This window comes from Cynocephalus volans, chromosome 14 (genome assembly GCF_027409185.1).
Source record: "Cynocephalus volans isolate mCynVol1 chromosome 14, mCynVol1.pri, whole genome shotgun sequence".
Classification (NCBI taxonomy): Eukaryota; Metazoa; Chordata; class Mammalia; order Dermoptera; family Cynocephalidae; genus Cynocephalus; species Cynocephalus volans.
In genome coordinates, this window is record NC_084473.1 from 25,424,099 (window position 1) to 25,448,447 (window position 24,349).

Sequence of the window (24,349 nt, forward strand, 5' to 3'; positions counted from 1 at the left end):
GGACTGCTGAGATGTCTGCGCCTGTTGCTGCGGCTGTCAGGGCCAGCGAGCTGGCCACCCAGGGTGGGAGGGGAGGCAGGTATCCAGGGTTCCAGGGCTCACCCTCAGTGTTGTCCACCTCATCCTTCTCCACGTCAATTCCTGAGGCCTCTTGTTGTCGAAGTTGCTGCCAAAAGATGAGATGAGGAGGAGGGAAGGTGGGCTTCTAGAGAGGATCGGTTGACTCCAAACTGTCTTAAATGCACTAGAAGCAGAAACTCTTTCCTAGTGCATTTCAAATCTATCATGTACTCTGCTTAAGTGGATTTTTAAAAGTTTATGATGACCAACTGTAGTCAGGGATTTATGAATCTTTAGCTTGTGTATTTGAAAATATAGTGCACTTTAGTGTTGCTTCTTGGTGGCATTAATGAGTTTTTTTTTTTTTTTTTAATATAGAAAAGAATAACTGAATAAGAAAATGTGCTTAATTTTCTTCCACTCACTGACTGGAAACTCAATCACCAGGTTTCAACCAAGTCACCACCGCCACCCGGTGGCAGTCTGTGCAAATTACAGAACCAGAGATGACAGTCTCTTGGAGCTCCAGCCTGGTCAACTTGAATCCAGGAGGTGATGGTGGGAGAAGATCCTACTAGTTGTTCCCAATTATCTGTTCTCCTGTTCTTTAGAAGTTCTGCTGGGCACACAACACCTGGCTAAAGGTTATACTTCCCAGCTTCCCTTGCAGCGAAGTGTGGCTATGGGACTGGATTCTGGCTAATGGGAGTGGAAGTGTTAAGTGCACTTTATGGGTTGGGCCCTAGAAAGGAAAAAAGTATGCTTCCTCTTCTTCGCTTCACCCCTTCCTGTGCACTGGCATTAGGCCTGACGGAGAGTCATTGCTAACCCTCCAGGTACAAGACACGAGGCGGCGGGATCTTAGTTCCTACACCACTGAGCAGCCACACCAGCCTCACCCCACCCTGTGAGATGTTATGTGAGAAAGAAAGAAACTTCTCTCTTGTTCCCACCCTAACTTGCAGCTTAATCAGTGCTCTAACTGTTAGGGAGGGTTGGGTCACAGAAAGCGCCTGAGGAGAGAGTGTAGCTGGATCAGCTCAGGCCCCACCAAGGAAACACACTGCAGGCACATGTCCCTCCTGGTCAGTGGGCCAGCCAGGCGGTGCCCTGAGCCAGACAGGAAGTGTGGAGAAGAGACAAATGAGGAAGAGGAGAAACACACTTTCTGGAACTTATGATCTGGCTCAGCAGATGGAACTCACATACATGCAATAGGGGAAGAAGTGACAGTGACCAAGGCATGTAAAATAAAACAGTATGAAGATGTGTAAGTACTATTGAGAAGCAGTTGTTTCCTTTTGGCCTCTGAGCACGTTTCTCCTTTTTCTCAAAGGCCGCCTCCTCCATGAAGTCTTCCCTGACTCCCCTGGGCCTTGATTTGCCTTTGTCATCACACTATACTCAAAGTATCTGTTCACATCACTGAACATAAGCTGGAGGATTCTCAGGGCAGGTACGGCGTCTTATCTTTGGGCTCCTATAGCCACCTGGTATGGTGTCTGGCTCATTGTATAGACTCAAGAGATGTTTGTAGACTGAATGAATGAGGGCAAGAGGAAATCGAGCGAGGGAAGGTAGAATGGAAAAGGTGAGTTCTGAGCTAGAACTTCAAGCGCATGTTAATTGATGTGGGGGGTGGAGGGTGAAGCTGGATTGGAGGTGCCCAGTGTGCAGCAGGTCACCTCCACTAGCCCGAGGCCTCACCTCCTTCATGGTGTCAATGGAGGCGAAGTACTTGGACCACCAGTCCAGCATGCTCTCATCTGGCTCCTCCTCCTGAGGGTCCTCCGCGGTGCCCTTCTTCTTCCTCTTCTTCTCCTTCTCGTCCTCAGCCTGTAGGGTTGGCCAGGTCCTGAGTCCTGCCTGGACCCTGCTCGCTGGCCCTTCCCAGACACCTGACCATCTGCTCTGGGGAAGCTTCTGTAGCGCCGCCAGTGTCAGAGGGGCAGGGCCTTGCTTTCTGAAGGAGGACGCCACAGCCCAGAAAGGGTCCTGAGTGCCAATATGAGCCACTGGTCGAGGCAGAACTGGCATGCAAGGGCCAGCCGCCCAACCAGCTCTCATACTCTGCCTCTTTGGGGGTGTGCCTCCCTGAGCATCCAGGGGCAGGGTGCTTCCGTCCCTGCTGCTGGGCCCTATGGTCTGACACCCAATCCCAGAGCCCCTGCACAGTCCCCACACTTACCACATCCACCTTGACGACGGCATCAGAAGTCTGCAGAGGGAAGCAAGGAGGCAGGGACAGAATTAGCCAGCGGGAGCGTGGAGGGGAGGATGGGAGCTGAGTGGGCTCACACAGGGATGTGTTGGGAGCCCTGTACCCACAAGGCCAACTGCATTAGGAAGAGCACGGGCCTGGTAAGTCTGCAAAGGCTCTGCTTTGAGGATGCTTCTGATGTCCTTCTAGGGCAGTGGTTCTGAGCCCTGGCTGAACGTTGGAATCACCCAGGGACTTTCACAAATTATCAATGCTGGGCTCCACTGATGGTGCACAGGGGATGCTGGGGACCGATATATTTTCGACTCCACAGTGACTTCAATGAGTGGTCGTCAGGGCTGAGAGGGGAAGGCTGACGCGGCATGCGGAAGGAGTTCAGTAATAATATTGGCTAAACAGGGTCAACTTCAACCCCACTCTTCCCCCATACCAGCGCAGGCTGCCTTAAAGATGAAGCTGACACCCACACAATTACACAGCAGAAAAGGACACTGGCCAGAGCCCAGGCCCGCAGGGTGATGAGGACGCTCAGGTCAGTGGCAGCCTCTGTCTTGTGCTGCTGACAGCCTGAAACTAGGAGGCTTTTTGCCCCCCGAGGAGGAATAGGCTGGTCAGGGAGTGGCTCAGGAGGCTGGGAGCTGCCAGGCCCCCAGAAGTAGCTGTGAGCTTTCCTAGCAGTGCCATCCCGGGGCTGTGGCCCCAGGCCTTTTCTGTTCCCCTTTCCCAGGAGCCTCACCCTGAGAAGCTAGGAGATGCCCTGGGCTGTGCGAAGCACATGAATGCAGACCGAGATGCCAAAAACATGGTGGGCAGGAAGCCTACACTGGCCCCTCAGCAGTGTCTGGACCTCAGGGTGACCTGTTCAGGCCTGTCCCCATCCTGACCTCCACGTCCAGGAGCCGGGCAACAGGTCTCCCTGTGGCAGATAAATGGCTCTAATCCCAAAGCCAAGGGGAATAGGGAGCTTCCACCTGGAAATTCTTCCCCAACCCAGGCCTGGGGCTGTGTGTATTCCAGCATGGTGTTCCGATGGGGTTGTCTGCACACACAATGAAGGTTAGCCCTTGACAGTCACATGCGAAGGAGGTGTGACTTAATGCTGCTCTCCCGGGGCAGACAGCCTGGCTCGTAGGACATGGGACATGTGACACGAAGTCGCACATCTCCAGCTAGTGTGGGGCTGACCCCACCTGCCTTACCGCGTCCAGCTTCACTATGGTTTCCAGTTTCTTGACAGGCACCTCTGGCTCCATATTCACCACGACCTCCCCTGTGGGGTGAGAGGAGGGGACCCCATTGCACAGCACATGACAGCCCCGGAGAAGCCTGACTGGACAGAGAGATGGGGACCCCATTGCACAGCACATGACAGCCCCGGAGAAGCCTGACTGGACAGAGAGATGAGCACAGACAGATAGACAGAAGGAGGAACAGAAGGAACAGTGAGAGTCAGGGGGGAGGCAGAAGCAGAGGCCTAACAGTGATTCTAGAGCTTTCTCAGGGGAGAGGAGGGACAGGGCAGTCAAGGGAGAAAAGATGGGCATAAGGAGGGAGAAAGCGGGCCAAAGAGAAGGGTGAGCTGTGGAGGGGCCAGACAGTAGAGGCTGGGCCAGGAGGGCGGCAGAGGGCACGCCTGGGCTTCTCCATCACCACCCAGCAGAGGAAAGTGTCTGCCCTCAGGCCCTCTGAGGGCACTTCCAGCTCTGGTCCTTTCTGGCTCTAGAGTGAGGGGCAGCCCAAGGAAGCCCTCCTTGGCCCTCCTTCCTGCCCTCCCCACAGCCTCTTGGGGACACTCCTTAGAAGCAAACTCTGGGGGCTGCTGCTTTGGACTGAGAACTGGAGCCCCTTCTGTGATTGATGGAGCCAGGCCTGGGCTCTGGGATGCAGCCATACCCGTGGTGTTCCAGTTGGGGGCCGAGCGGTCCGGGGGCCGGTAGATGAAGCGCCGCAGGGAGCTGACGGCGTGGGAACCCACCAGGGTGTAGCGTCCGAAGGCCCGGCAGTCCACCACGCGGATGTTCAAGGGCGGGTGCAGTAGCTCGTTCTCTGGGAGGTCCTGGGGATGTGGGAGACATGGAGCCTCAGAGCAGGGGCAGAGGACCCGGCCAAGCTGAGCCACACTGGCCGCACCCAGCCACACTGTACTCACTACTTCAAACCACTTGACGAGGGTGTTGAAGTTGGGGTTCTTCTTGTAATTGTGGATCAGGGACGACTGCACCCCCCTCCCTGCACACTCGATGTCTACTCGTGGCCGGTCCACCTGGGCCAGGTTCACCCGCTTCAGGTCCCGCAAGCCCCAGAACAGCACCTGGGAGAGGAAGTGGGGAGAGGCGAGCCCTCAGTCAAGGGGGCGGGCTGTGGGCGGGCTGGACCTCCTGAGAAGGAACCTGGCAGTGGGGTGGGCAGTAAGTCAAAGGACAGGTTTCAGAGGGCAGGAGCAGGACTGGGAGAGCTGATGAGTGGTGGGTGTCCTCAAGGCACCAAAGGGTGTGTTGTAGGGTGGGGGTGGGCATGGAGAGGGCAGCGGGGAGGGCAGACAGGAGGGCTGGGATGGTCCTGGAACACAGCAGTGTGACTCAGTGTACATGGGGGCAGGCACTGGACGGGGGCGGGAGCCTGGGTCTGCTGCTGGCTCCCAGGGGTGACCTTGGGTGAATCACCTCCCCTCCTGGGCCCTCAGTCTCCTGATCTGAAAAATGAGGGGTGGGATGAGGGAGATGAAGACCCCTGAGTGTGCCTGCCAATGGTATAATGTGTACATATGACCCTTGCTGGAGAGACAGTGAGTGGGAACAAGGAAGCCACGACAGAAAAAGCAGCGAAGGCCTGTCCAGGGCAGGGGCAGGGGCAGGGACAGGCACACGTGGCCTTCACGCACCTCCACTCGGTACTTGCTGAGCACTGGCCGGATGCCCACAGGCACAGGCATGATGGGACCTCGGTCCACGTCCACTGGGCCATTGATGGGGGGCAAGTCAGCCTTCCCTGCTGGCCCAATCTGGGGAAAATGCGCGTCATAGGTCACATATTGGGGAGCCTAGGGAAGGGGTCTCTTTCCCCATGAGTTGTTTGCTGTGAGGTTTGGGGAGACAAAGAAGGCCAAATGGCCCCCTGATCCCCTGAGAACCACACCCCCAGCTTTGGTCTGGAAGGATGAGGATGAGAGAGCCCCCCAGGCCACAGCCCCCTTTACCCTGCAGTCCCACCTGCAGCAGTTCGAAGGCAGCCAGCAGGTCCCCAGCTGTGGCGTTGCCGCGGTAGATCTGGTAGTACTCGAGCTGGGGTGGGAAGCGGGGTGGGCAGTACGCCTCGTCTGCCATCTTCACCAGGGGCTTGGCGAAGGTCCGGCCCATGAAGTCGGCTTTGCCCTGACACAGCAAACGACCCAGATGACCTCTCGGCGCCTGCTGTCTACCACTGATCACACCTGTGATCTCATTCAGTCCTCACCACAGACCTGTGAGTTGTTCTAAGGGGCAGGTGTGGTCGCCCTATTTTGCAGATGGGGAAGAACAAATCTCGAGGGCCACTCAAGGCTTGCTCAAGGCCAGTTAGTCAGTGAATGGCAGATGTAGGACTCGGGACTGCTGATAAGGTCCTCCAGCCTCTAGTTCAGAGCTCTCTGAAGGCCCCTCACCCGCTGGGTGGTTTGTAGTAAGGTGGCTCCCCAGCTTGTGGGGGTTACCCCAACCCTTCACTCCATAAGCTCCTATGGAAAGCAGTGAGGCTGGTACCAAGATGGGTGTGGGCAGGGGGCTGGGGGCCCCTGGGATGGAGAGGCTGGTGACAACAAGACTTGCTGGCACACACCTCAAGACTCTGGGCCAACCTCAGTCTGTCTGTACTGGGAGGTAGGACGCCCTGGTACAGCTCCCTGAGACCCCAGAGGCCCACAGGTCAGAAAGGGGTCAGGCTATAGCAAGTGGGCAGGAGGCACCTGGCCGAGGAGCTCTGGAGGTGGGTAGGGGGTGCCTACCAGCATCAGTGGAGGGAACAAGGGGCAGGGGTGGTGCTGCGAGGGGTCCCTGGTGGCGGAGCCCACCCTACCATGCTGTCCTGGTCATAGATTTCAATGACAATGATGGGGGGATCATCCCGCAACTCATGAGCTTCGCCATACAGTTCTAGGTTGTCAAACACCAGCATCTGGTCCCAGGTGGGACACAGGGTCTCATTCAGCACCTACAGCGTGGGGTGGGGAGATGGGTAACAAGTGGTGGGGGTGGGCAGACACACGAGCAGGAGCCACCCCTAGTCACTGCTGCATCCAGGGAAACAGGAGCAGTTGCGTCAGGTTCCCTGACTCTTCTAGAAACCTTAAAATCAAGGCTAATATGAGATCTGCTCCCAGCTCTCTGCCAGTGTTCTTCCCCATCTTGTGACTATAACCACAGTTAAAGCCCATAACCTTTGCCAGTGTGACCTGGGCCTGCAGTTACCCACCAGGCTTCCCTCTGAAGGCCGGGGGTGCTGGCTGGTCTATTTCCCCAGGTCGCTCAAAGTCATAGACCTCCCAGTGCTCTTGAGGCCAGAGCCACTCTCTCCTCCCCAGCCCCTCACCTCCGTGCACTGACTCTGGTTGATGAAGAAGACGCGGGCGAAGGGGTCGGACAGCCCGCTGCTGTCAGCGGCAAAGAGGCTGCGGGCCTGGTACATGTGGGCTCGGAGCTGGAACCCCTGCTTCTCTGTGGGGAGGGGCAGGCTGAGGCTGGGGAGCAGGAAGCCCCTGCAGCCCCTCCAGGCCAGGGAGTCATCACTCACTGGTGTAGAGCAGGCCGATGGGGGGGAAGGAGTGCAGGCCCAGGCCCTGTGCTGCCTTGACCTCCTCAAAGCCGCAGGGCAGGCCACACAAGAAGTCCTTGCGCTGCTTGCTGAGGCCCAGCCACAGGTAGAGCTCCAGCTTGGCCTGCACCGTCCAGCCCGCCGAGCCGAAGCCCCGCTTCCCCGGCAGCTGGGGGTGGCGCGGAGTCACAGTCACCAGGAGCCCGACAGCTGCCAGGGCCCACCGGGTGGGGGAGGGGCAAGGGGCTAGTGGAGGCCCTGGTCAGAGCTGCCCTGCCCCTTCACAGCTGTCCCTCTGGTCTGGGGGTGGTGGTGGGAGATGGGGGGATGGGCAGGAGGGCCATCCTGAACCCTTGCCCACCCCCTGCCCGTTCTCTCTCCCCAGCACTTCTCTGAACACCTTCTACTTGGGAGCCCCACCCCCTCAGCTAAGGCCTGCCAGACCCAGGTGCTGAGGCCTTGAAAGGATCCAGGCCCACCCCCACCCCAGGCACCCGCTGCGGCACCTTGAGGAAGAGCGTCTTGATCTTGGCACAGTCCTTGCCCATCTCCTCCTCCACAATGGAGAACAGCAGGTCCTTGGAGGGCACCCGGGCGTAGGCGACACGCTTGTTGTTGCTCATCATCCAGACGAAGACGTCAGGGATGCTGTGCTGGGGCTGGGGCGGGGGCGCAGGGCAGCTGGTAAGAGGAGATCCTGCCTCTTGACTGGGGTCCCCTAAACCTGAGGGCCAGGCCCTGACAAGGAGATGCAGGGGGCCTGCGGAGGGAAGGACCCCAGGGCTGGGGCTTCCTTCCCCTCCCACAGCTTGCTCAGCTTTGTCCCCAAGGGCTATCAGAGCAGGAGGGGCCTCCCAGGTGGTCTGGCCCATCCCCCTCCGTGCAGCCCCCACTCCCCACAGGCCACACACCTCATCCGCCAGGAAGCGCAGCTTCTGCAGGAAGTTCTGGCCCAGCCTCAGCTTGTCGCGCACGGTGTGCCGTTTCACCTGTGCCCGTAGGGTCTTCGCCTGCTGCCCCATGCTCTCCTGTGGGGGAGGTGGAGTTCAGCTGCCTGGGCACTGCTTGGCCATGATGGACGGGGCTGTGATCTCAGAGGCAGATGTCCCCTTTTCACCTCCAGACCCTCCCTCGATCCCCTGGATTCCAGCCGTGTCCTCACCAGCTCCCTCATGCAGGACTTGAGGCGCTCGCGGTCCAGCCTGGTGCGGGATGAGTGGCCCTGGTCCTTGTCAGCGAGGGAGAGGAAGCGGCTAGGGGTCGGGGGAGCCAGGGCTTAGCGGAGCCCGCCTGGCCAGCAGGGGGCCTGTAGATACCTCGTTCAATGCCCAGCCCAGGCCTGTGTCCCTTCTGTCCAGTCCGATCACTTCCTACTCCCACCCGTCTCCACCCGCCTCCCCGCCTGTCTCACTAGCAGCCACAGCTGAGCTCCTCCAGGACACCCCGCAGGCGACGCTCAGGGTAGGACTTCTCAGTTTTGATCATCTCCTGTACATCGTTCAGGCCTTCTTCCTGGAACCAGGAGTGGGGGTGCATGAGCCACAGTCCTCCCCTCAGCTCCCTAAATGTCTCCTCCCCACTCATCAGGCGGAGCAAGGGACCTAGTGACCCAGGACCTTTCACTAGGGCCATCCACCAGGATCTGCTCATCATGAGGAAGCAACCAGTGGATTGCCCAGGTTCTGTTTTCAGAACTGGAGACCTTGGTGCTCAGGGGAGTCTTCGGTTCCTGAAGGAAGATGCCACCTCTGGGCTGTGAATCTGTGGCCCTGGTGGACTCACAGGGCTGGGCAGAACTCAAGGCTAAATGGGGGCCTGGTGCAGGCCACAGCCAGATGGGCTGCCCAGCTGCCTCCAGGAAACCCCAGGACTGAGTAGGCCAGGATCCTCAGACTCCACTCCAGGATCCTGGAACCTGGGCAGGGGATGGGAACAGGGGTCCTGCTAGGGCCATTTCTACAGCCCCTCACCCTGACCCCCCATCCCAGGACAAGCTGCTGGGCAGACGGGCCTTGTGTGTTGCAGGTGAGACCCTTAACAGCACCTCTCCCCCTGTCCCCCACCCATGGCTTGGCCCTGACCAGCTTATCAGCGATGTGGTCCATGATGTTGGCATTGTAGAGGCGGCGGCGCTGGTCCGGCCACCAGCTCTTGATGTAGATGCAGGGCTTGCGCTCCAGGTAGGGCAGGTGGAAGTAGTTTCTGGAGTGGGAGGAGGTGGGAGGTTGAGGTCTGGGGGCCCAGGGAGGTGGAAAGGCCAGGCTGCAGGAGGGTGGGAGGCAGGGGGCAGAGCCCACCTATCAGTGATCTGGGGCCGCATGGGTGGGGTGGAGGAGACTGAGGCCAGCTCCCCACTGTCATCAGCCTCATCATCACTCGAATTCTGGATCAGGTCTACTTCCTCCTCGTTTCCAGGCTCTTTCCGGGGCTGAGGCCGCTGGGGTCGTGCCATGCCATCGACTTCGTTCCCATAGTTGCCTGGAGGAAGAATGGGGCATAGAGGGCCTGGAGTTCTCTCCCCACCAGGCCCTGCCCACTATCCCATCCAGATGTTGCCTTGGGTTTAGAGGAGGGAAGAGGGAAAGTCAGGGAATGGGGCTCAGATCTGATGGAGCACTAGCCAGAGAAAGGTCCCCATGTCCCCCACTCCCTGCGAAGCTCCTGCCGAGAGCCCTGCTGACGACTGAGCACAAGGCCTAGCCAGGATGTGGCTGTCCCACGGGGCCTCTCCCTTCTCTCTTCCGCATGTCCCAAACACAGCTTAGCCCTGTAGGTGGGGCTCAGGGCGGCCCCTCCATGGACACCACGCACTCCCATGCACACACAAAGGTGCTGTTTGGGCACTCGTGGACCCTCACGGGAAAGAGTTTGTTTCCCACTTCCCGGGAGCTGGGGTGCAGGGTCTGACAGTTACCACCAGCAGCCCCTCGCCTCTGAAGAAACTCTCCCCACCATGAGCCCAGCACTCACCTATGGTGACCTCAAAGGTGATTGGCTTGTCTCCATTTTTCCGATCGATCATTGAGGCCTCTAGGAAGGCTCCAAACAGAAAGAATTCTTCCATTTTCCCTGTGCAGCTCTGTGGGGACAGGAGTTCAAACCGCGCCTAAACTTCACTGTGGACAATGGGCCTGGCGCCAGGCTACTTCTAATATCTCACAGTCAGGTCCTCTGGGCTGATGGTGGGGACATCCTCCCAGCTTTGGAGCTGGGCAGTCCAGATCCTGAAGGCTCTCCAGCCTGGACGGACCTGGACACCACAGGGACAGCCATGGCTGGGAAGAGATGCAGAGGGGAGGCGCCATCCTGGGACCTCCAGGCAGTGCACAGGCAGGCAGTGGACGAGGATAGAGGTCTTGCTAAGGGGCAGAGTGGGGCCTCTGCTTCCTGGGTGAGGAGGCCTTATCCTGGGTCTGTCCCCTTGAAGTGGACAGGGCAGTGACAGGCAAAGCCCAGGACCCAGGCTGTCATGGTGAGAAGGGGGTGAGCAGAGGGCTCTGGGAGACTGCAAAGTCCCCAAGGTCTCACCTCTGAGACAGGCGTGGCCTGTTCCACCTGCACCTCTGTGGAGCTGGTGAGCTCAGGGTTGGAGGTGTCCAGGATCTCCACAGCCAGGCCCAGCATGAGACGGGCTCGGAAGGACACGCCCTCTCCCAGGCCCTCGTTCAGGTCCTGGTGCTCGTCCAGCAGTGTATAGTTGCGTGTGGAGCCGTACATGTTCACCCAGGCGGGGCCCAGAGTGGGCAGGAAGCCTGCGGCAGGGGACAGGGAGAGGTCCCGCATCACATCTGAGGCTTGCTGGGAGTGGAAGGAACTTTTGGGGGGGCTCATGGCCTCCACCTCCAGGTTGCTGAGCTGAGGATTTCGTGTCTGCTTGGTGCCTGCTGAGTGCTAGTGGGTGTGGGGCGGCTTCTCACACTTGCATCGTATGGAGCACTTTCTTGGGCTACTTATTCTCTCTAGGGCCCTGAGCCGTGTTCCCTGCTTCCTACTTGGAGCACGGGCCACCAGCAATCCACCTGTAGGACAGACGCCAGCTCCTCCCCACTCCAAGCAAGGCCTTCGGGTTGGCCATCCTTGCAGATACACATCCTACCACACATGTCAGTCTGTCTCTGCTGGCTCCACATTGCCCTCCCAATTCCTAGTCACGATTCACTTCTCTCATGGTTAGGATTTGTTGGGCCTTCTGTGAAGCTTGGATCCAGTTAGTTCCACCTTATCTGATTTTTTAAATTTGTTTTTTTGTTTTTTGTTCTGCCTGTTTTTTTTTTAAACATTTATAGCATTTTAAAAACTGAGATACACTTCACAAAACATAAAATCCACCATTTTAAAGTATACATTTTGGTAATTTTTAGTATATTCACTATGTTGTGCAACCATCATTTAATTTCAGAATATTTCCATCCCCCGACCCCCTAAAACCCTGTACCTTTAGCAGTTAGTCCCAATTCCCCCCTCCCCTCATCCCCTAGAAACCACAAATCTATTTTCTTTCTCTATGGATTTACCTATTTTGGACGTTTCATATAAACGGAATCAGACAATATGTGGCCTTTTGTGTCTTTTGTCTTATGTTCTGACCAATTGGTAGCAAATCTACCCCTTAACACATAGTGAGCACTTTGAGGACAGGAAGAGATTCTTCCCTCACTCTGTGTCCTCGGTACACAGCGCAGTGCCTGCGTCCCAGGGGGCAGTCAATCCCCCAAGTTTATGGATGGGTACTATTACCATTACTAGGTACTATATGTATACACTGTAATTATATGTACACAGTGTATGTACTGTAATTATATGGATGAGTGTATTATATTATACTGTATGAATACTTTTCATTTTACAGATGGGCAAACAGGTACAAAGGTCACACAGCTACTGTTGTCAGACCTAGGCCGCGGGCTCAGGCAGGTGCATCAGCTCCGAGCAGGCCAGAGCCGCCACCTCCCACCTTTTCCTTGAGGGGTGTGCTGCTGTCAGGCTGAGGTCCCGGATGGTGGTGGTGGTGTAAAGGGAGGAGGGTCTTATATACTCCTTCCCTTTAGGCCACTTCTGCCCCCCGACAATCCAGTCTCCTGCTACTGACCTTTGTCTCCATCGTTGGAAATCTTGCGAAGGTCGATGAAGTGGGTGCCAATGGCCACGTCATTGACCTTGTCTGAGTCCCGGATCTGCACCTTCACACGTTTGCAGAGTGGGGGGAACAGGTCTGTAAAGATGACCTGCTCATTCCACAGTGGTTCGTAGCTGCTCTTCTGCACTGAAGTCTTGCCCTGGTGGGAGGGAGCGAGGGTCAGGTGGTGTGCATGTGTGTGTGTGTGCGTGCGTGCATGCGTGTGTGTGTGTGTGTGGACTCTCTCTTCCACTCTTTCCTACGTCCAGTCTCTCAGACTCTCCTGTGCTCCCTACCCAGCTTTTCTTTGAGGACCCCAGAAGGCAGGGAGGATTCTCTAAGCCCCATGCACAGCTGAGATGATTCCAGACTGGCCTTACCCTCCCAGCCCTGCCAGCTGGAGGCTTCCAACTTTGCCTCCCATCTGCCCCAGGCCCCCATGCCCATCACGTTGCAACTCTGATGGCCGTCACCCCAGCCCCCACCTCCTGCATCTCATACCCCAGTACCTTCTGGCCTGCAAAGAAGACTTGCACGTAGGGATCAACGAGGTCCTTGTTTTCGCCGATGAAAGCCTTCTTCACGTTGGCCATGAGGCTTGTGTTCATCCGGGGCAGCCCCTCTGCTCGGTAAATTTTCACATAGAACCGAGCCCACTGGCGTTCTGGGGGCACCCCTTCGGGGAGCAGCAAGTTCCTGTGGGCACATACAGCCAGGGCTGTGATGGCCAGGGCCAGGGCCCCTGCCTCTTGTCCTAGCATCCCCATACCCCTGGGTCCTGGCACAATTTGTGAAGAACAGCTTAGAGGGCCTAGACTAGGACGAAAGACACTGGCACCCATGGCACTCGCTCGCCCACAGTATCCTGCGAAAATCTCCCCACCTCGCTGAGCTGCAAGGTCCTTACCACTAACGTGGATAATAGCGCCCACCTCCCAGGAATATGATTAGGTTCAAACAGGTTAAAATATATGTGTACTCTGCAAATTTCAGAATGCGGTACCAATCTTAGTGTTATTATCAACTTTCCACAGCTTTGTGCCATATCCGTTGTCCCCTCAACAAAAACCTCACAAGTAGCTTCTCTCCCTTCCTCAGCCCATGGAAAACACGACTCATTTGATCCCAGCACTTTTTCCCACAGTCCAGACAAGGTCCCAGAATATTTCTCAACAGCCACTTTCAGCTGCCTGGAATTGGCACCCCAAGCGAAACCTCTCTGCTATCCTGGGTATACCCTGCTCAAATCCTCAGGACCCAGCAGCGCTTGGACTCTGGCCTGCTAGCACCAACTCTTCCTACCAAATTTCTCACAGCAGAAGTCTGGATGTCAAAGAACCGTCCATCTTAACCATCCTTCATCTACCCCTGTCCTGCCCTGCCTCGGTTCTTCCAGGGATTGTGGGTGAGCATGGGGTAGGGGAGATGGACAGTCAAACTCTGGGCCAAGTGCACACCAGGAGCTCCCTTTGGGGGAAGGGAGGGCTGGGGGCAGATGGGCCTCACCCCTCAATGTCATCCTCATCCGTCTCATTGGCCTTGTGAGGCGTCTTGATGTTGTCCCCTTTGCCCACCACGGCGACATCACACTTCACGTAGCCTTTCAGCCCAGCGGAGATGTCGTCGGGGTCTGACAGGATGGCCCACTTGTGATGGAACTGGTGCTCTGCAGTGGAGAGGGGGACACTGCACCTGACACCCCCACCCAGGCGGCTCCCCGCCCCCAGGGCAGGCCATGGGCTGGCAGAGCTGAGTACCTTCTTGGTCCCTAAGACTTGCGTGTCTCTGAGCCAGGGGGAGACAGAGGCCCTTTGGAGCTAGGACAGCCAGGGCAAAGCCCTGCCATGGTCATGCCCCAGATGCATGGGTGGCTCCGAAGCTGTGAGCCTCTGAGTTGGTTTCTTTGCCCACAGCCTCTCTAACTGCCACCACCTTGTCAACCTCCACACAGCTGCCAGACAGAGCCTGCAAAGTGGAGCTCCCCCTTTCTCACCCTCCTTTCCAATCCTTCTGGGGCTCCCTGGTGCCTTGGGGTGAGGACCAAAGGCGTGGTCTGTGGGGCACCTGACATAACCCCTGCGCTCCTGCCGGATGAAGCTGCTCATTCCTCTCTGAACCCCAGCAGCTGTTTCCTACCTGCATGCCTTTGTGACTGCTATTTTCTGAGCTTGGGATGCCCTTGTCCCTACTCACCCACTGCCCCACCTCCCTCTTCAGTTGTTGAATGTCAACCATTTTGCTCAAGTGTCTTCTCTTCCATGCAGCCTTCCCTGACTTCCTCAAAAGAGTGGCTCCTGGCCTCCTTGGTGCTCTGGGTGTTCCACATACACGCCTCCCATCTCACTGTGCACTGTGATTATCTATGTATTGTGTGTTGCCAATTTTAGACTGAGAGCATCCTAAAGCCAGGAGCTGGCAGTCTCATCCCAGTGTCCTCAGGACCTAGGGCAGTGTGGAGGAAAGGACAGATGTCAGGGAGGGAGGCACTTTGGGAAGGATTGCCCCTTCGAGTTTACTTGAAACCTAGTGCACAAGCAGAGGGAAGCCAATGGCCTTGCTTTACGCATCTTCTTCCTGTGGTCTTGTGGGCACTGAGATCTCCAGGGGCTCAGAACCTCCCTCCCCCTCTCCTCTTTCACCTTACTGCAGCCCAAGCCTGTGTCCTCCAAGGCTCTGAGCACAGTGGGCTCCTTGAGGCATGTTAGGGGCTCTGTGAAGAAATCAGCCTGTCTGGGGACAGACCAGTTCGGCTGCATCTCAGGAGAGATAATGCCGCAGTGGAGTCTGAAGAGAGGGACAGGATGGTAAGAAGGCAGGAAGCCACGTGTGTGAGGAGTCTCTGGAGACCTCAGCTGAGCTCAGGAGGAGGGGGCCATGTCTAGGGCTTCCCCAGAGCTCCAGGTCTTGCCAGAGCTGATGTGTGTAGGATGGATAGATGAACAAATAGCTAGATGGCTGGATGGGGAGATGGACAGAGGGGTGGGTGGCGGGCTGCCTGGCTGGCTATGTGCATGGATGGGTAGATGGTGGATGAATAGACTTATAGAAGGATCCATTAACATATGGACAGATGAGTGGATGAATATATGGGTGGATGGGTTTTGTGGATGTTGAGTGGATGGATGGACCTATGGGTAGATACATAGGTGTGTGCATGGTTAGATGAGTTGGAGAAATTTAGCAAGGAAAGAAAATAAGATTCAGAAAGGACATGAAATTTTCCTTCAAACATAAATACTATTTGAGGAGGGAATGGATTTTTTCTTTCTGTCCTGAGAGACAGACCTGGGAATGTGGGTGAAGGTTACAGGGCAACAGTGGAGATATCTCAAATAGGCGGTGGTGAGTGCCCCATTTCTGGGAAGTCCAAGCAGAGGCTAGGTGACCAATCAGGGATGCTGCCGTGGGGGTCCCCACATTGGGTAAAAAACAGACCGATGACCTCTGAGGCCCTCCCCGTCCTAAACTGTGTGATCTAAGGCCAGAGATGCAAGGACAATACAAGGCCCTGAGCTCTATGCTAACCAGCTTGAAACGTCACTTCCCCTGCCTCCGGCCTGGCCCTGACACCTTCCAGGTAAGGCTGATTGTTTGGGGAAGTTGCTAGCATTCCAGACCTCCTCTGTGATCTATGAGAGGATGGGGGAAGGCCCTGGAAGCCCCTCTTCATGTCCAGCAGAGAGTAGCAAAGAGTGAAAGGTTTCCTGCCATTGTAGGTAAAAATACAGGCCAGCCAGGGTGAGAACAGGCTCTGGTCCCCCAGAAAACCCTTTTAGTTCCAAGAGATACTGAAACCACCCAAAGCTTCCCAGCAGCACCCAGCAGTTCTGGACCCCTGGGAGCATGCTGTCCAATGGCACGCTGGCTGGATCAGGAACTGAGGACTCATTAGGAAGGTCAGGCCAAACTGGAGACTGTCAGAGTGAAGACATTGGTGCCTCAACTGAAGGGACCGTGTGACTTCAGCCTCCCATGACCCAGGAGGCTGGGAGGGCACCAGGCTCAGGGACAGATTCAGGCACAACAAATCTCAGGATGGGTCACCCTATTGGAGAGCCTGGGCTTTGGACCACATAGACCTGGGTTCACAACCTATTTCTGCCACTTCCTCACTGTGTGGCCCTGGACTGGTGGGTGAACCTTGCCAAGCCTCAGTACAGTGAAAAGGGAATGATGACACCTACATGGGGTTGTGAGGGTTAGACCTGCTGGAACAGCATGCTCAGCCCAGTGGCTGGCACTCACTGGTGCTCCATGGGTGGCAGCAGTTTCCTCCCCAGGACTCTACCACCAGAAGCCCAGAGGCTCCTCACTGTCTTTCTCCACACCCCTGAAGTTCTCTTGCTCCAGGCCTCAAGCCTGCCAATGGTACCAGGGGGCGCTGCTCATCCTCAGGGATACGAGCATCATTTCAAACAAGTGGCCCACAACTGTGCATGCTTCCTGGGAAGCAACATGGCAGCAGACTGTCTCTTGCCTGTTCTCTACAGCACTGGATGGTCAGCAGGGCACCACAACATGTGTGGGCCCATGGAGAAGGCACTGGCCTGGGAGCCAGGAAACCAGGTTCTACTCCCAGACTTTGGGCAAGTCCCTTTATCACTCCGGGCCTCAGTTTCCCCATCTTAACAGAGTGATTGGACTAAATGTTTGCAAGGCCGCATGCATCTTGAATGTTCTATAAATTTTGTAATTTTTTATGTGTATGATCTTGGGTTCTAGATTCAGATTACCTGGTTTGAATAACAGTTACAATGTGCACTGGCTGAGCGTCTATTAGGTGAACCACAAGAAATTGCCAATTTGTTCACCTTGCTAATTTAGTGGCACCTCCAAGCCACTTAATTTCTCTTAGCCTCATTTGTCTCATCCGCAAAATGGGAAGGAATGCTGCTGCCTGCATCACCGTTCTGTGAGGGTCAAATGTGACAATTTGGGTGAAATTGTATTTTTACCGTCAAAGGGCCTAATGGGATCATTACTGCACTCTGAGCAGTGGGTTCACTTCAGGGACTTGTGGTGGTCCTTGAGTTGGCCATGTGATGAGCTATCTGTCAGGCTGAGGGCACCTCCTCTGCCTGGTCCACCCTCACAAGCCCTCTGGGCCAGCCCCCTACAGCACTGGCTCACGGGTAACCAGAGCTGCCAGTCAGTAACAGCCCCACATGGCTGCTTTTCAGGGGGCCTGGGTTCCTGGGAAAAAGGGTTGTTAGAGCCCAGAGTCCCTCAGAGCTGCCACACTGTATTTGGACTGGACAGTGGGACTCGGTGGCGGCTCTGTAGTCACACAGCCCGATGTCACCCCAACCTGCTGTGTGACTGGGGCAAGCCCAATGCTTCTCTGAGCCTGTAAAAGGGGGATGCCAAGGCTCCTGTGAGGATGAAGGAGGGTCCTCTCTGCTCAGCAGGTGGCAGCCCAAGAGGCAGGAGTCTGGGTACAGCCCCTCCCCAAGGTGTGAGGACCAGTGTCCCTCAATGCTTCCCATATAACTACTCACCAGGCCGCGAACGGGCAGGTGACTCACCAGCCTGCCATGTGCTACAGAGCAGACATGGAGTCACTGATCTGCTTAGAACAGGAACCCACAGACCAGGTGCACAGTTGCTCACTGCGTTTGCATACAGACTGTGCACACCACGTCTCCGCAGGCCACACGGCTGTGTGTTTTAACAATCACCAGACTGTGGCTGTGGTCCTCGCCAGGCTGGGTAAGGCACCACATGACAGGAAGGACGGCATGTGCCATGATCCTTGAGCCTTGTGCACCATGGCTGACCAGCTGTGTGAGTTACTCACCAGGCTGGGAGTACACGGTCCCCACATCCATCTTGAAGGAGCCAACCAGGGTGCCGCTGCGGAGCAGGTTCTTGGAGTGAATCACCTTCCGGGCAGAACCACCAGCCGCCAGTCAGGCCGGGTGGGAGCAAGGACCCACTGATGGTGGTGCCGCCTCACTCCCTCTGGGGACCGAGCTTTGTGGTGAAGTGGGAGGGCGTTTGGCAGGGGTGGCTTGCTGAACCTGCCCTCGCCGGTATTTTGCTGTCTGCCATGGGCAAGTGGATAGATCGTACAGTCTACAGACACACCCAGCTAAAGGGGCGAGAGGGGACCAAAATCCAGCCTGTGCCCACTTGCCCAGCCGTGTGTCCAGGCATGGGGCTGCTTTTTTATGATTGGTCCAGCCAGAGGGGGTGCCTTTCAAGTTTGCACCAAGGTGCAGTTTAAGTTGGTAGTCCTGCCTGCCAGGGGCTGCTCCCCACTCACCGAGATCTTGATGATCTTGTCGAACATGACGTCAGGAGAGACGTGGAAGTCAAAGACGAAGTACTGGAGGGGGCAAGGACCCAGGCCTGCTGTCACCGGGGGCAGCAACTATAGCCTGGAGCTGTGTCAGGCCCCTCCCTCCTGACAGTGCCTGTCTGCACCCCAACCATTTCCCCTGAACCCCAGAGTTCAGATGAGCAGCAGAGGCAACTCATCCAGTCCTGATCGACCCTGGGTGGGTGTGACGGGGCACAGAGCCCCATCCCCTGGGCGAGGCCGGTGCCAGCCTCTGTGGGATAGGGAAGGAAGTGGGAGAAGTAGATGAAACAGTTTATGTTGATGTGCTGTGTTTAGGAGGGCCCAGGGCAGGGGAGCCAGGAGGCCTGGGTTCTAGTCCCAGCTCTGCCACTTTCTATCTGTGTGGCCTTGAGCAACCTCAGTTTCCTGAGCTGTAAAATGGGGATAATGACACCACCCACTGCAGAGTTTTGTTATGAAGCTCGGATGAGATAATATAGTTTGCCAAATCTAAAATGCTACTTGACAATAAGATAGACTATGTTTTTATGGGCCACATAGACATGGCCATTAAACACAATGCTGCCTAGAGGAAGCGTCCCACCTTCAGAGATGTTAAAATACAAAGTAAGGTGCATCCTAGAACTGATGAACTACCGATTATGAAGGCACCTCCTTGGCTGCAAAAGTAAAATGCTGTGGCATCAACTGTCCTCTTGCGCTGTGAGTGGCCACTCACAGTTGTGGTCCCCACCCTTCTCCCCTGACCTGGGTGTGCAGGTGCTGGGGATAAGAGTGTGGGGCAGTGAGCAGAGGGACCACTGCTTTGGTGAACTTGTGGGCAGGGAGAAGGGAGAAATGTTGCCAAAGTGCTTAGTGTAAATGTCCAAGGAGGCTGTGTTCCCGGATGCTGGAGGCTCACACCTGAGCACTGTCAGCAAAGGTGCCGGCTTTAGAGCCAGCTACACCTTTAGAGCTAGCTGTTACTGTTGGGTCAGTTGCTTCCTTTCCTGTGCCTCGGTTTACCCCTCTGTGATTTGGGGCTAATGATCCAGGGCCGCCATGTTCAACTGCTCCAGGGGCACTGTTCGTACTGGGGGCTGTGGGTGTGGTTGTGAAGTTGAAATGAGACAACCCTGGTCAAGCATTCCGCCCAGATGTGCTCCTGGTAAAAGTGCACAGTAAGTGTCAGCTGCTGCGCCTGGCAGGCGTGGGCCTGCATGGAGCTGGCCGGGGTCTGAAGTTCGGCAGAGCCAGTGGAGATCTAGATTTGGGTATCATCAGCACATAGATGATGACTGAAGCCTGGGTATGGGGAAGTGCTCAAGGCGAACCTAGGAGGGGAAGCAGGCCCAGGACAGGCTCCAGGAGGCAGCAGCCTTTCAGTGGTGGGTGAAGGAAGCAATGCCAAGAAAGGAGGCTGGGGAGAAGGAGCTGGAAAGATGGGGAAAGCAGGACTGTGTCAAGAGCGGTCCCCAAGAGGATGGGGCAGGCAGCAGGACGACAGGAACCGAGCAGTCAAGGGTGAGGAGGATGACAGTGGACATGGTACTTAGGGGCAGCAAGGTCCTTGGTGACCTCGAGGAGGGCAGTTTCAGTGACATTGGGGTCAGAAATGAGAGAGGTTGATTTTAGGCAGGAGAAAAGACAGTGCTCTCAAGATGCCTGGGGTGGGACCACATGCACACGAAGGGGGCTTGGCCTGGTCTGTGAATGGGCAGTCTGTTCTGGGAGGGCAAAGGTTGTGAGCCTTCCTTTGCACCAGCAGGCTCTGTGCCAGACAGGACGGTCAGTCAGGCCAGGGGCCTCAGAGCTGGGTCAGCCCCATGGGAGAGAGCTAAGTCAGGGCCAGAATCCTGCACTTTCTGTGCTGTCTGCCGTCATATTCCTTGTATTTCCTGAGCATATTTCCCTTTTGTAATAGCTTAGAAATCTGCTAAATCATGTTGATTGTTCCCACTGCTCTCTGTTGTTTTAGTGGAGCAAAGGAAGGTTCCTGCCAGCTCAGAGAATTAGCCAGAAGCTATACATACCCATGACCAGGAGGGTATGATTGACTGGAGAGGAATGTGGCATAGAAAGAGAAGAAAGGGAAAAGAAAACTCTGGCTTTGAGGCTGGATGGAACCACAGCAAGATAGTTTAGAATGGAGGTCTCAATTGGGGCCAATTTTAACCTCCGGGGGACATTTTTGGTTGCCACAACTGCGGGGGAGTTGCTATGGCATCTAGTGGGTAGAAGCTGGAAATGCTGCTCAATATTCTACAGTGCACTATCTCACAATGACAATTTCACAGCGAAGAATTATATGGTCCAAAATATCCATAGTGCTGAGTTTGAGAAACTCTAGTTCAGAGAAAACACACGAAACAAAATCAGAGCTACCTGGGTTTATGAAAAAGATCAAAAATGTGATCAGGAGCAAATTTAAGATGATCCAGTGATAAGCAGAATCTTAGAGGATAGAAATACAGAATTCGGAAAACAGTGTCTAGGCTGAACTTGGAGGTGACCTGTTAGGGGAAGAAACTGTTTCATTCATCTCTGCATCCCCATGGTGACCCACGTGCCATGGCCTAGCACACAGCAGATGCTCAGTGAGCATTTGTTTCTTTGTTTGGGGAAGTATCCATTCAGCAAAGTGTTACTGAGCTCCTCCAAGTAGGTGCCAGGTTCTGAGTTGAGCTAGGACAAGGCAGAGACCAGGAGCCTCCAGTCCACCAGGGTGACAGACATGAAGGACCAACCATAGTTCAAGGATGTTATTGCCACAGAGAGAGGGGAGTGCTGAACTCTGACCCAGAGAGAGTGGGGAAGGCTGCTCAGTCGCAAGGACATCTGAGCTGGGCCCTGCAGGGTGAGTCGTTTTCTTGGGAGCTACAGAGTGGGAAGAGCAGCTCTGTGCCCTTGGGAAAGAGGAAGCAATTTGAATGAAACATGAGGTGCTTGGGCCCGATGCAAGGTGAGCCCTTGAGTAACGTGGCTTCACCATGATCAAATAACCACGGAAGGCCATGCGGGTCTGTCTCCATATCTGTCAGGACCCTTATCTAGGCTGGAGGCTTTTCCAGTCAGGACTGTCCCTTCACAGGCACTGCTGGGAGCTGCCCGGGACTGCCCGGGCTGTGTTCATTTCAACAGGTGGCCCCTGGCCAGCCCAGTGTCAGGCTGGAATCTGAACTGGGGGTTCAGAGGATGTGGCACTGCATGTCAGCATGCTGGAGGGTGTGACAGGGTAGGCCAAGGTCACCCTGCTGGTAGCCCTCTATGCCCTTGACTCCCACCTTCTGTTGGTCTTGGGTGGGTCTAGGGCCCAGCCTCCTGCCACATTTCAGGAGGCCCCTTTCCTCACCTTGGGCCACGGGGCTACTGACCTCATTGTAATAGGGGCAGTTAGTGGACTCCTTCATGGACGTGTACTTCTTGTCCTCGCCCACCTCCACACACACCACAGGGTCCATGTTCAAGCCCACCAACTGCCGAGCCTCGATCACCGTGACGCTGACCTGTGGGCAGGAAAGGGGAAGCCATGAGCCTTGTAGCCTGGTGCTGCTGGAGCCCAGGGGCTGGGGCAGCAGAGCTGGAGGGCGCAGGGAGCCAGCACCAGACTCGGGGTCACAACCCTGGGCTCCACCCTCACCACCGGCTCTAATTTGCTGGGTGATCCTAGGCTCTTTCCTCTTCTAAGCCTCGGTATCCTCATTTATAGAGGGCTGTGGGCTGGATAACCTCTAAGTCAGTGTTCACTAGAATTACTTTGGGGGAGGTGTTAACAACCCTGATGCCCAGGCCATACTTCAGACCAATCCAATTCAATCTCGAGGGATGGGGCCCAGGCATCAGTATTTTTAAAGCTCCCGGGTGATTCCAAGCACTGAGTTGTCCCCAGCATCCATGGCTCTGCCTCAGAGAGGGCTTCCAAACCCACTTCTCAGCTTTCATACACTCAGGAATTAAGTTTTTTAAGTCTTCATTAACTTGCATTTAATTTCCCGCTCCAGGGTTTCTCATTTAAGCCTGCAGGCCTTTGCTATTTCTTTGTGTTTCTGGAATTTGGCCCCCTTTCCACATTCCTGCCCCCTAGCCTTTTGTTTAACTTCTTTGTTGATTGGCCAGGGAAGCTTTGGTGCCACCAGAACCACCTTTTTCTGCCTAGTGATTGTATGCTAGGTGCGTTCTATTGCGTCCTTTAAGTGGTGCCCAGCGCCCTGGAATCTTACTTCTATCCAAGGGAGCCCCTTTTCAGGTGTTCACTCATTCAACAAATATTTACTGGATACCTACTGCGGCCGCCATAGGCAGGAATGAAACAGACTCCTTCCCCTCAGGCAGCTTACTGTAAATGACTATTGGCTCATAGATGTTAAGCTAAGAAAAGATATATATATGTCTGTGTCTATTTATCTGCCATCTATATCTATCTATCTATCGATGTGTGTGTGTGTAATTTTTGGTGTAACCATTACTTTTCCTGAATCGTCATTTTAAGCCATCAGCTCTCACTTTGGATTTGGAGGTGTCAGCACCCATTAGGGTGTCCATGGTAAAAAAGAAAGAGGCATAGATGGGATTGCCGGACTTGGCACTGATCCCTAGACCAGACACGTTGCCAAGTGTGAGCACCGAGGACCAGGTAGGCTCACTGAGCCTCGGTTTTCTCAGCTACGAGCGGAGACAGCAGCTACCCATCAGGTTGTGTGAGGGTTAACTGAGATAATGTGTGTCAAACAGCCTCATCAGCAGTAGAAAGCTCTACAGCATGTGAGCTATCGTTAGGAACAGCTCCTCACATAGAATCTTCCCTGAAGTGGTCGGTCTCACAAGTAGGCAGGGTCACGTATGATGTTTAGGATTGTTTCACTTGACTCTTTTGAACATGCATTTTAACAAAAAATAATAGCTTTCCTAAGCTAGTATTAGCATCTTCCTCAGTATATTCTTCTAATGAGACTGTAAGGGTTGCTCTTCATGCTTCCATCTTGGAGATTTGGTATTTTAGTTGCTCTGCTTTGATACATAAATATGATTGTACTTGAGATCATTATTTTCCCTTTTCATAAAAACAACAACAACAAAAAAACCCCAGTAAAATCATCATCCACTGTGTTCATCAAAGTCTTATAAATATACTGAAGGCCAAGAAAAATGCACGTTAGAAGTGATAATGTTAAGAAAACAGAATCTCCCATGCCAATGTGAACATTGCCAGGAAAGCATATAAACGGGAAGCTGAGTATTTACTAACTGAAGTAACTCCTGAACGATGAAAGCAAACATTTCTATTTGGAATTTAAAGTGCCAAAGGGACTGAAGTGAAAGCTTAGAATCCGGAGCTACAAAGCAGCTCAATAATCACCATTTCTTCAGGGAGCTAAAAAGGAAATAGGGCTAATTAACTTAGCTCTGAGAAGTTTACTGCAAAAGAGTAAAGAGACACTAGAAGTCCTTCCAGAATGTTCTTTGCATAGTAGTTTAGAGTCTTAACTTCCATGAATTTTTTTATGCCAAAGGTTTTAAAAAATCTTATTATTTTTTTCGGCAACTACTGTAACTCAAGACTGTGAAGTAGACAGTTTTGGCACATACCAAAGATAAGCCAGCAGGAGATTAACCTTCCCAGTGCCAAGAGCTTGGTTAGTTTTTATGTTTTCCACCTTGAGGCCTGGCCATAATGGGAGCCTTTCTGCCTCCTCCCCCTTTTCAGGATTCATCAGTTTCCACCTTCCTCTATGGAGCACAGCCAACAATGGTGACAACTTGGTTGGAAGCCGTGACAGTGGAGGTAGGAGGTGGAGCAGGAAGAGGGCAGAGGATTGAAAGGAGCAAAGAAAGGGAAGAGAGGCTCCAGAGGTTGCTCTTTGAGAGGTGGCCCCAAAGGGAAGCC

General features: G+C 54.8%; 1 protein-coding gene across 5 annotated transcripts in view; it reads right to left on the minus strand.

Moving 5' to 3' along the window:
• The window catches only part of OTOF (otoferlin), a 97,965-nt gene that overhangs the window by 10,103 nt on the left and 63,513 nt on the right, over positions 1-24,349 (minus strand). For 3 of the 5 annotated variants that reach the window (XM_063077902.1, XM_063077900.1, XM_063077901.1), the window contains 25 exons: positions 21,840-21,971; positions 18,448-18,510; positions 17,980-18,064; positions 13,689-13,848; positions 12,692-12,878; positions 12,156-12,342; positions 10,595-10,818; positions 10,037-10,145; positions 9,364-9,544; positions 9,148-9,268; positions 8,478-8,578; positions 8,229-8,319; positions 7,978-8,094; positions 7,573-7,725; positions 7,046-7,235; positions 6,845-6,969; positions 6,332-6,466; positions 5,491-5,652; positions 5,163-5,282; positions 4,431-4,592; positions 4,175-4,337; positions 3,481-3,551; positions 2,249-2,278; positions 1,768-1,896; positions 103-166 (listed from right to left, as the gene is read on the minus strand). In XM_063077902.1, the coding sequence (XP_062933972.1) occupies positions 103-166; positions 1,768-1,896; positions 2,249-2,278; positions 3,481-3,551; positions 4,175-4,337; positions 4,431-4,592; positions 5,163-5,282; positions 5,491-5,652; positions 6,332-6,466; positions 6,845-6,969; positions 7,046-7,235; positions 7,573-7,725; positions 7,978-8,094; positions 8,229-8,319; positions 8,478-8,578; positions 9,148-9,268; positions 9,364-9,544; positions 10,037-10,145; positions 10,595-10,818; positions 12,156-12,342; positions 12,692-12,878; positions 13,689-13,848; positions 17,980-18,064; positions 18,448-18,510; positions 21,840-21,971 (3,262 nt within the window). Of the gene's footprint in view, positions 1-102; positions 167-1,767; positions 1,897-2,248; positions 2,279-3,480; positions 3,612-4,174; positions 4,338-4,430; positions 4,593-5,162; positions 5,283-5,490; positions 5,653-6,331; positions 6,467-6,844; positions 6,970-7,045; positions 7,236-7,572; positions 7,726-7,977; positions 8,095-8,228; positions 8,320-8,477; positions 8,579-9,147; positions 9,269-9,363; positions 9,545-10,036; positions 10,146-10,594; positions 10,819-12,155; positions 12,343-12,691; positions 12,879-13,688; positions 13,849-17,979; positions 18,065-18,447; positions 18,511-21,839; positions 21,972-24,349 lie in introns of all 5 variants that reach the window. The other 2 variants (XM_063077899.1, XM_063077898.1) reach the window with 1 other exon arrangement.